General features: G+C 43.7%; 1 protein-coding gene across 1 annotated transcript in view; it reads right to left on the bottom strand.

Moving 5' to 3' along the window:
* CCDC88C (coiled-coil domain containing 88C) overlaps positions 1–11,144 on the bottom strand; it is a 99,470-nt gene that overhangs the window by 33,526 nt on the left and 54,800 nt on the right. Inside the window, exons 11-17 of the mRNA XM_018558524.1 lie at positions 10,762–10,908; positions 8,998–9,142; positions 7,820–7,822; positions 5,001–5,182; positions 2,261–2,398; positions 1,110–2,180; positions 455–582 (exon numbers count right to left, since the gene is read on the bottom strand). Coding sequence (XP_018414026.1) covers positions 455–582; positions 1,110–2,180; positions 2,261–2,398; positions 5,001–5,182; positions 7,820–7,822; positions 8,998–9,142; positions 10,762–10,908 — 1,814 coding nt within the window. The remainder of the gene's footprint in view (positions 1–454; positions 583–1,109; positions 2,181–2,260; positions 2,399–5,000; positions 5,183–7,819; positions 7,823–8,997; positions 9,143–10,761; positions 10,909–11,144) is intronic.

Below are 11,144 nucleotides of genomic sequence, written 5' to 3'. Positions count from 1 at the left end.
CCCCATGCACAGGCTCCAGAGCTCCTGCCCCCAGTGCACCAGACAATTCAAGATTAAATTGTAAGTGGATTGCCTTTTTAACTGTTTCTGACCACAAGTCATTGAAAGCTAGTTTCCCAGACCAAATTTATCAGCATTAGTATGCATTGGTTAATTGTGTGGTGGGGTTTGCAAACAAACCCAGATGAGCACTATGGCTGTCATAGTCAACACATGCTCGGGAACCAATCAAAGTGGTTCCGGATTATTAATTGAGACTGGAGCGGTCAGTCAGAGCCTGATCTTGGAACTAGATTGCAGGCTCCTGGTTCCAAATTGGAAACTAGGAAACTCGGCACAGGGCATTATGCTGGGGAATGTTGAACTACAGACTGCAGATGGTACGGGATAAAGCCCAAAGCAGTGCTGGAGCTGCATTAGCAGTTGGTGTATGCCCGTGTTAGATGCCCCTTACTTCTCAGCATTGCTGTTCTCATCTTGCAGCATCAACTCTTTATTTAACCCGATCTTCTCCAGCTCCAGACTTAGTTTGTCCAGCTCGCTAGACATTTGTTGGGTCTTCAGCTTTTCCAAGACCAGATCCTGCAAGAAGAAAAAAAAAAAAGACTAAAATGAACAGCAGACACAAAGACAAAAGAACAGAAGTGGTTTGGGAAGACAGAAAAAAACATCATAGGTACACAAAAGCTGCAGAAAGCTATAGGTTGTTTTTTTTCTTCTCACTCCCACCTCCTGTCCTAATTGCTGTAGGACCCCCTGAAACCAGGTACATGATGCTCATCCCCAAGTAGATGCTCCAGCAGGCCCCCACAATCCACAATGCAATGTATGACACACAGCAATGTGGTGGGTAATTAGGTTCAACCTGGAGCTGAAGATGCATTTCCACACTGAGCACTCACAGGGTCAGGGGTTTCTAGGCACTCAGGATGAGACCTGAAGAAAAGAAGATATATGCAGGCCTACTTTTGGCGAATTTATGTTAGTTTGGCCCCGTTTCTTTTATGACAGGCTTCTTTGAAATCTTGAAAATCATGCAAACTGCACTGAACACAGTCAGCATTCATGGCATTGGTTATTGGATCAAGATTATTCACTGTTCTGCATACCTCTCTTAACGTTGCTAGTGTTCTTTTATCTACTGTCAGCTGTTGCAGCAGATCTTTGTTCCCCTTCTCAAGCTCTCGAGTTCTAGAAGAGGATTCCCGCAGCTTGTTAACCTCCTTCTCTAGTGTTTTGTTTTCCTTCTCCAAGTCAGCCAGCTTCACAGTGTTGTCATCCAAGATGGCATCTTTAAGCTCCACCTGCTGCCACAGTCTTTTTGATTCCTTTTCCAACATCTTCTTGTCCTTCTCCAGTTGGGTTAAGTCCTGCTCCGTGACTTTCTTCTCTTGCTCCAGCCTCTCCAGTCGCTTGTTGGAAATCCTAAACTCCTCCACGTTCTTCTGAAGATCTTTATTTTCCTTCTCCGTGTCCTGAAGCTCGGCTTCCAACTGCTGGAGCTTCTTGTTTCCAGCCTCAAGCATCTGCTGAAGCCTCCAGTTCTCTTCACTCAGGCCTTGGTAGCTGACTTCTAGGCGTTCAGACTTCTTCCCCAAGGCCTTCAGCACTTCCACGTTCTTCTGCAGCTCTTCTTTCTCCTTCTGAAGATCAGAATTTTCTCGCTCAATCTGCGTTATTTTTGTACAGGAGAACCTCATGGATTCCACCGCTCTCCTCAGTTCAAGGTTCTCCTCATCCAACTGCTTGTTCTCATTTTCTAATACCTCCAAACGAATTGAAACATTCTGCAAAGTGTCCAGAGATTTCTTCAGGATTCTACTTTCTCCTTCTAACTTGCCATTTTCTTTCTCGAGAGCCTCCACCTTCTCTTCCACAATCCTCATAGAGGACACTTTCTTGGTTAACACTTCGTTCTGCTTCTCTAGTCGATGGATTTCCTTGCCCATCTCTTCTACCCCTTCCGCCTTCTCCTTCACCTGATCAAAGGCCTTCTGTAGCTGCTTCTTTTCATGTTCCACCTCATTCAGCTTACTGCTGGTGTCTGTGATGGTTTCATGCAGCATCTTATTCTCCATCTCCACATCTTTCACTCTGGAATCGGCGCTGTCTTGCGCCCTCTGTCGAAGAGCTGACATCGCCTGGGAGAGGTGCTTATTTTCTTGTTTCAGCTCTTTAATCTGTAAAACAAAAGCACGTAGACTTTACAAAAACATTCACGATTAAGAGAAAAAAAGTCTCCACAGCTAGCTAGGCCCACCTGCTTGTCCTTCTCAGACTTGACATTCTCCAGAACTTGAGAAAGTTGCTCCTTCTCTTTCAGGAGATCCTCACCAAGACTCTCCAGGTCAGCACTGCTCTGCTTCTCCTTCTCAATCTGCATGTTTAGGTTCTCTATCTGTACAGACAATGGAATGTAATTGAGTTCATAGGTTGGCTTAGGAACAACTAAATAAAAACGGCCATATTTATTATTTTTATATTATAATAAGAACATTTCTAAGGCAGAATGACTGATACAAGTGTGATCAGCTTTTTATATCTGCAAAAGAAGGCTGCTTTGGGGAGTCAAAAATTCAGATTCAATTCTGTAAACCAAAACATTTCCATGATTTCATTATTATCTCAATTTATTTGCGCTACGTTTTATTTCTAAAGCACATCGAGCTGCGTACATTTTAATTCAAACTGGAAAAATGGGGCTATTCCAAAAAGTTTGACCGATAATGTAACTACCAAGGATGGTGAGTTTGCAGATGCACCTAAGCCCACAAGGACAGTGAGTTGCACTATAAAACTGTTCTTTCATTACACTCTGTACAAAGTGAAGAAGCAATTCCTTTATATCAGCCTTTTGCTGGTATTTTTTATATATTTTTTAACCTGTTCTGTATTACTGTAGTGCTGAATTCACTATAATACAACTATGCCCCTTGTTTTACATAACTAGCAGATTAAGGGTAGACAGGACTCAAATCCCAGTCCCATTATGGGCAAAACATAAGTGAATAGATTCCCCAGAGATCCTGAAAAACAAAAATATACTGCAGCTGCTATACTTGCCTGGTCCACGGCAGCATAAAAAAAACCCACAATCCACTGCCCCATTTATAGCTGAGCACTTTGCTTGCTCCGAGTCAGATCGGAAAGAAGGGCAGTCCAGTCCCATGAGTTTGACTGGCACTCTCCTCCTATAACTGAACAGCATTTTGCAAAGACTGCTCCAAAGGACACCACAAGCTCCACACTGCAGCATGCATTATATGAATGACTTGTAAAACATAGAGCCCAGCATGGAGTAAACTCAGTGGTATTCACTGTCCCTTTTAAACACCCCCCGATGGGCTGAGCCATTGCCAATCTCTCTCATTTGCTGGAACCAACCTTCTTACTGAGCTGCTGATTATCCTTCTCCAGCTCCTGGCCCTTCAGGCTGCTCTCCTCCAGGCTGATGGAAGTCTCTCTTAGCTCCTCAATAATATTCTGCAGGGACTGGTTCTCCTTCTCCAACTTGAGGATCCGACTGGACGCAGACTCGTTCAGTTCAAACACAAATGACTTCCTAGCTGTTGAGGTGAGAGAGAAGTCAGCACCTTATAAACATGGGCTTCATCCAATAAATGATATGGACTTTAAAACAAATGTGTTTTTTTGCAGTTAAGGGCCCACTCCGGTCCAAAACACCGTTCCCCTGACATCCATGCTGAGGGGCGACGACATTATCATACTTTGGGCTATATCTTGAGGAATGGCAAGTACCCAAAGTCTTGTGAGATGATGCTACAGCATTGGGAAAGATCATGCTCTTGTGCCACTTGACATTTCCCAGGACATTGACCAAAGAATGCTGGCATGACCCTCGCCTAGGAGCCACAGGCAGCAACAGGGATAAGGTGGGTATATATATATTTTTTTCCAATTCAATATGATACACAAGATACAAAATACAGAAAACTGAAACTTGGACATCTAACAGAATGGTGCAACAAGCCAACTCATAAACCAGCAACATCTTTGTTACAATACAATGGTCACCCAAAGATAGGCGGCGATCTACCACCAAGAGCATAGTTACCCGAAGATATGTAACCGAATGGAAAGTAGCAGAAGATGCAGTACAAGCAGGTCTACCACCCCAGCCTGGGCACAGGGACCAGCAAAAAGATATGTCTTTACAAGGAAAACAAGGAAGGGGGTTTCAATTCTGTAAACCAAAACATTTCCATGATTTCATTATTATCTCAATTTATTTGCGCTACGTTTTATTTCTAAAGCACATCGAGCTGCGTACATTTTAATTCAAACTGGAAAAATGGGGCTATTCCAAAAAGTTTGACCGATAATGTAACTACCAAGGATGGTGAGTTTGCAGATGCACCTAAGCCCACAAGGACAGTGAGTTGCACTATAAAACTGTTCTTTCATTACACTCTGTACAAAGTGAAGAAGCAATTCCTTTATATCAGCCTTTTGCTGGTATTTTTTATATATTTTTTAACCTGTTCTGTATTACTGTAGTGCTGAATTCACTATAATACAACTATGCCCCTTGTTTTACATAACTAGCAGATTAAGGGTAGACAGGACTCAAATCCCAGTCCCATTATGGGCAAAACATAAGTGAATAGATTCCCCAGAGATCCTGAAAAACAAAAATATACTGCAGCTGCTATACTTGCCTGGTCCACGGCAGCATAAAAAAAACCCACAATCCACTGCCCCATTTATAGCTGAGCACTTTGCTTGCTCCGAGTCAGATCGGAAAGAAGGGCAGTCCAGTCCCATGAGTTTGACTGGCACTCTCCTCCTATAACTGAACAGCATTTTGCAAAGACTGCTCCAAAGGACACCACAAGCTCCACACTGCAGCATGCATTATATGAATGACTTGTAAAACATAGAGCCCAGCATGGAGTAAACTCAGTGGTATTCACTGTCCCTTTTAAACACCCCCCGATGGGCTGAGCCATTGCCAATCTCTCTCATTTGCTGGAACCAACCTTCTTACTGAGCTGCTGATTATCCTTCTCCAGCTCCTGGCCCTTCAGGCTGCTCTCCTCCAGGCTGATGGAAGTCTCTCTTAGCTCCTCAATAATATTCTGCAGGGACTGGTTCTCCTTCTCCAACTTGAGGATCCGACTGGACGCAGACTCGTTCAGTTCAAACACAAATGACTTCCTAGCTGTTGAGGTGAGAGAGAAGTCAGCACCTTATAAACATGGGCTTCATCCAATAAATGATATGGACTTTAAAACAAATGTGTTTTTTTGCAGTTAAGGGCCCACTCCGGTCCAAAACACCGTTCCCCTGACATCCATGCTGAGGGGCGACGACATTATCATACTTTGGGCTATATCTTGAGGAATGGCAAGTACCCAAAGTCTTGTGAGATGATGCTACAGCATTGGGAAAGATCATGCTCTTGTGCCACTTGACATTTCCCAGGACATTGACCAAAGAATGCTGGCATGACCCTCGCCTAGGAGCCACAGGCAGCAACAGGGATAAGGTGGGTATATATATATTTTTTTCCAATTCAATATGATACACAAGATACAAAATACAGAAAACTGAAACTTGGACATCTAACAGAATGGTGCAACAAGCCAACTCATAAACCAGCAACATCTTTGTTACAATACAATGGTCACCCAAAGATAGGCGGCGATCTACCACCAAGAGCATAGTTACCCGAAGATATGTAACCGAATGGATTCAGAAGGAAAATGGGGAAGGGGAGGAGACGGAGACTAAAAATGGGCTGGTAAGGAGGTACTATAGGTATATTAATTCACTTTTCACTTTTTTCCCTACAGATGATGTTTTATATTTTATTTTTGGCATTATGAGATGGAAAGAGGGGCTTAAATAAATACGTTTACATTGATATTTGCTGCAGGTCTGCTTAGAGTACTAGTGGAAGGGGGATTTAGTGTTAAGGGCTCATTTAAGGGGTTAAGGGTTAAAGCTAAACTCTACACAAGCAACTAGGTTTATGTCTACTTCAAAACGTACTGACACAACCAAATTACCATGGAAACCTCCCACTATTACATAGGCCAGGAATGTAAAAAATGCTACATACAGCCAAATGAGCTTTACAATCCATAGGATGGGTACCATGAGCATAAATGACCCGACGTCACTAGAGGGAGCTGTTGTGCTACGTGTGGTCAGACAGCGCAGTCCGGATTTTATGTTTACGCTTTTCTACGTAGCGTCCGAAGCGGTGCACTGCAATTAAGAAACAACCTGATCCCTGAAACCCTTGCACAGAACACCGGCAGGGGCGGTCTGGCATTCTCCATTAGAAAATTAAAGTTTGCATTATGTGCCGTCTTCCCCTTACGTGACCCAGAACACGAAACTACTTGAACGGGATGCTGAGGGCAATTTTAAATTTACTTGTAATACACATAGAACAGGCTGGCTGTTTTGAGTGCCAGGAAAGTTATCGCCATCTCTTATGTATAAAAATGAGCGTTTTCACAAAGCGACATAATCGTAGTCATCAATTTTAAATACTTTCCCAGGGGCGCTTTATTGCCGTCTTTCCTGGGGACTAGAAAAGGATATAAAGTGTATGTAAAAGCAAAATTCTTCTCTTAGATGGAGTATGGAAGTATAAAGCCCATAGTAGGTAAATTTTTGCTTTTGGAGACCTTCTAGGGATATTTCACTTCCTGTCCTGAAGTAGGAACAGGAAATTATAAGAAATCTCTGACGCAAACAAAATTCCCAGTTCTCGTTCACAGGTGTCCTAATTGGAGGATCTCCCTCACTTCTTGCCCTGTTGACAACCATGGGCTTCAAAAGGTCACATCTTTTGCCTTGAGAAAGGGACCCTGCGTGGCCCCGAAACGTCGGCTCTTTTTGATTGTCGTGACACCATGGTCCAATAAAAAGGACTTATTCATTTTTAAACTCTGAGTGCTGGTGACCTATTTCTTCAACTGTTGACAACCATAACATTTTGTATTTCCCATCACCTTCTCTCTCGTGACAAAGGTCACAAGGACACATAAAGAGTGAATATCCCTAGAAGGGACCCAAACAGCATAGAAAACCTGACAAGGGGTCCAAGCGTTCCACACTCTATCCAAAATTAAACATAAAATGGCCTTGGGGAAGGGGAGGAGACGGAGACTAAAAATGGGCTGGTAAGGAGGTACTATAGGTATATTAATTCACTTTTCACTTTTTTCCCTACAGATGATGTTTTATATTTTATTTTTGGCATTATGAGATGGAAAGAGGGGCTTAAATAAATACGTTTACATTGATATTTGCTGCAGGTCTGCTTAGAGTACTAGTGGAAGGGGGATTTAGTGTTAAGGGCTCATTTAAGGGGTTAAGGGTTAAAGCTAAACTCTACACAAGCAACTAGGTTTATGTCTACTTCAAAACGTACTGACACAACCAAATTACCATGGAAACCTCCCACTATTACATAGGCCAGGAATGTAAAAAATGCTACATACAGCCAAATGAGCTTTACAATCCATAGGATGGGTACCATGAGCATAAATGACCCGACGTCACTAGAGGGAGCTGTTGTGCTACGTGTGGTCAGACAGCGCAGTCCGGATTTTATGTTTACGCTTTTCTACGTAGCGTCCGAAGCGGTGCACTGCAATTAAGAAACAACCTGATCCCTGAAACCCTTGCACAGAACACCGGCAGGGGCGGTCTGGCATTCTCCATTAGAAAATTAAAGTTTGCATTATGTGCCGTCTTCCCCTTACGTGACCCAGAACACGAAACTACTTGAACGGGATGCTGAGGGCAATTTTAAATTTACTTGTAATACACATAGAACAGGCTGGCTGTTTTGAGTGCCAGGAAAGTTATCGCCATCTCTTATGTATAAAAATGAGCGTTTTCACAAAGCGACATAATCGTAGTCATCAATTTTAAATACTTTCCCAGGGGCGCTTTATTGCCGTCTTTCCTGGGGACTAGAAAAGGATATAAAGTGTATGTAAAAGCAAAATTCTTCTCTTAGATGGAGTATGGAAGTATAAAGCCCATAGTAGGTAAATTTTTGCTTTTGGAGACCTTCTAGGGATATTTCACTTCCTGTCCTGAAGTAGGAACAGGAAATTATAAGAAATCTCTGACGCAAACAAAATTCCCAGTTCTCGTTCACAGGTGTCCTAATTGGAGGATCTCCCTCACTTCTTGCCCTGTTGACAACCATGGGCTTCAAAAGGTCACATCTTTTGCCTTGAGAAAGGGACCCTGCGTGGCCCCGAAACGTCGGCTCTTTTTGATTGTCGTGACACCATGGTCCAATAAAAAGGACTTATTCATTTTTAAACTCTGAGTGCTGGTGACCTATTTCTTCAACTGTTGACAACCATAACATTTTGTATTTCCCATCACCTTCTCTCTCGTGACAAAGGTCACAAGGACACATAAAGAGTGAATATCCCTAGAAGGGACCCAAACAGCATAGAAAACCTGACAAGGGGTCCAAGCGTTCCACACTCTATCCAAAATTAAACATAAAATGGCCTTTACATACACTTTAAGACCTTATCATTGGCTTCCTACCCTAGTGCTTTGCATTGGGATGGTCCTGGGGCAGCAGACAGTCCAGTGTTGTCTGGCCACACAGTTCATAACTTGCTATGGAATTCCAAGGAGTTGAAGGCTAGCCTGGTACAGGGTGGTACAATGCCCAAACTAACTTCTCTGTTTTTTCTCAATTCAAAACAGCAGAGGCTCTGACTGAAAAAAATCACTAACTAAAAGGTGGATGGGCTCAAAGAAGGCCCAGTCCAGAAGCCCAGCAATTCTGCAGAGAAGACCTTTTTTGCCTTTTCCACAATCTACTTTATATTGTTGTTATAGTCATTAGCCATAGTTCTGAGCTCTGGTTAGGAGAAAGGTATAGCTACATACAATTACCTAAATGTTAAAGACCTTGGAAGCTTCTCAACAGAAAAGCAGCCCGCAAAGCTGGTGAGAAACTCCTGACCTTCGGCCACTCACCATCAGACAGGTCGGTGCTGCGAGAAAGCTGCTCCAGTTCCCAGCCCAGCTGAGTGGACTCGTTCATACTCTGCTTCTGAGCGATTTCCAGCACCATGTTCTCCTCCAACAGTTCCTCGATGCGGCTCTTATCCGAGTAACGGTCCTGACAATATAATACAGTCCCTTATAAAAAGGATTCTGCCAGGTAGAAAATTACACTACACTAGGAGGTCCAAGAGTTTGTGAACACCAGACCATCACACTTGTTTGTTGGGCATCTCATTCCAACACCATGGCCAATAATAGCCAATTGCCAACTCCTTTGTGGCTTTAGCAGCCTCCACACTTCTAGGAAGGCTGTACTCAAGATTATAAAATGTGTCTGTGGGGATTTGTGCCCATTTGTGAGGACAGGTACTGATGCTAGATGAGAAGACCTGGGTTTACAATCAGCATTTCATCCCAAAGATGTTCATTAGGGCTCAGTGAAAGCCCCTTGAGTTAATCCACACCAAACTGGTCAAACCTACCATGTCTTGATAAAGTTGGCTTTGTACACAAGGGACAGTCATGGTGGAAAAGGAAAAAAGACATTCACCAAAATTCACCAAAAAGTGTTAATACAAGCTTGGAAGCCCACAATTGTGTACAATGTCTTTGTATGCTGTAGCATTAACTGTATTCTTCACTGGAAACACGTGAACTCAATCACTTGGAGATCCACACAGTGTTGGCCAAACATTGTAGGTGAGATGGTTAGGGTTCTACAACCTTTTGGACATATAGTGTAACAAGACCATATGATAAATACTTAATGTTAATCAAATGATTATGTAGATAATGTAGATAAAATGATTGGATAAGAAACTGATCATCAGATGATGATGATGATGATCTGACCGAAATTAAACCAACAAGATTTACAGGGCTATTCACAAAAGGGTGAAGAGTTTGGAGAAGGCAGACGTGAACCATCTAGGACAAAACAGCTGAACTGTGAGCTGAATTGGAGAATTTTTCCAAAATCAGATTTTTTGTCCTAGATTGTTCACTTCTCCGGCCTTCTCCAAACTCTTCACCCTTTTTGTGAATAACCCTGTTAGTGTTCAGTTTGCAGTGTCTGAAAACAAGTGCAAGTTGCCTTCAAACTATGCCCATACTGCAAATCGTGGAACTACTTCCTTCATTCACAATTTTTGTTTTTATTAAAAGGAGAACTATGGGGTCAGGGCTTTTCCCCATAGTTCTCCTTAGGGTAACGGGAGGACACAAACAAGCGTCCTCCCGTCACCCTAGGCTCAGTATATAGGGAGCTACAGCTCGCGGTATACTGAGACGCCGCAGCGGTATACTGAGACGCCGCAGCGGATCCCGACATCGATGTCGAGATCCGCCCAGCTGCGTGAGTGACAGCTGGCTCTGCCTATCTAGAGGCAGAGCCAGCTGTACCCGCCCCCTCCCCCGTCCGTTCCGCCAGTCAGCGCTGGCAGATCGGAGCGGGGAATCCAGCCCCTCCCCTGTCATGGCAGAGAGCCGTGACAGGATCGAGAGGTGAGCGAACGCCGGTATATGTTCGCTCACCTCCCGATCTACTGAGCCGACCTGTGACAGTCTCATTGTCACAGGTCAGCTAGAACTATGAGGTGAGTGGAAAGCACTCACCTCATAGTTCTCCTTTAAATGTCCTGGGTGCAGGTTAATCTGCTGTCTATTGAGAACTTTCATCTTCCCTCATCTGCAGTTATAACGTACTGACATGCATTACACAATGGCTTTTCTCACCAGCTCCATGTCGTGTATTTTGGATTTCAGCTGAAGGTTCTCTTTCTCTAGCTCATGCAGTTTGTCCGTCCGGGCCCGGGCCGAGGTCAATTGCTCCTCCAGCATGGTCTTGGTCTCGATGAGGATGACATTGTCCTCTCTCAGCTCCTAAAATAACGGATGGTGCAATTAATACTACTTTATTCACAGTAGAGTGTTCTAAATATTGAATACCCAACTCTGACAGACGTGACGCACTAGGAAGAAGACTATCGGCATCTAATTGTTTGGGTGTTTTTACAGAAGCAGCAGAGCCACCCCGGTAATGAGGCAGCCAGAGGCTGTTGCCTCAGACATCATCTCTTTGGGTCATGTGGGGGGGGGGGGGGGGGGGTGGGGCCCCT

The sequence above is a fragment of the Nanorana parkeri genome, unplaced genomic scaffold, assembly GCF_000935625.1.
Source record: "Nanorana parkeri isolate BGI_ZX_2015 unplaced genomic scaffold, ASM93562v1 scaffold344, whole genome shotgun sequence".
NCBI lineage: Eukaryota > Metazoa > Chordata > Amphibia > Anura > Dicroglossidae > Nanorana > Nanorana parkeri.
Note: the sequence above shows the minus strand (reverse complement) of the source record. Positions and strands in the feature narration are given on the sequence as shown.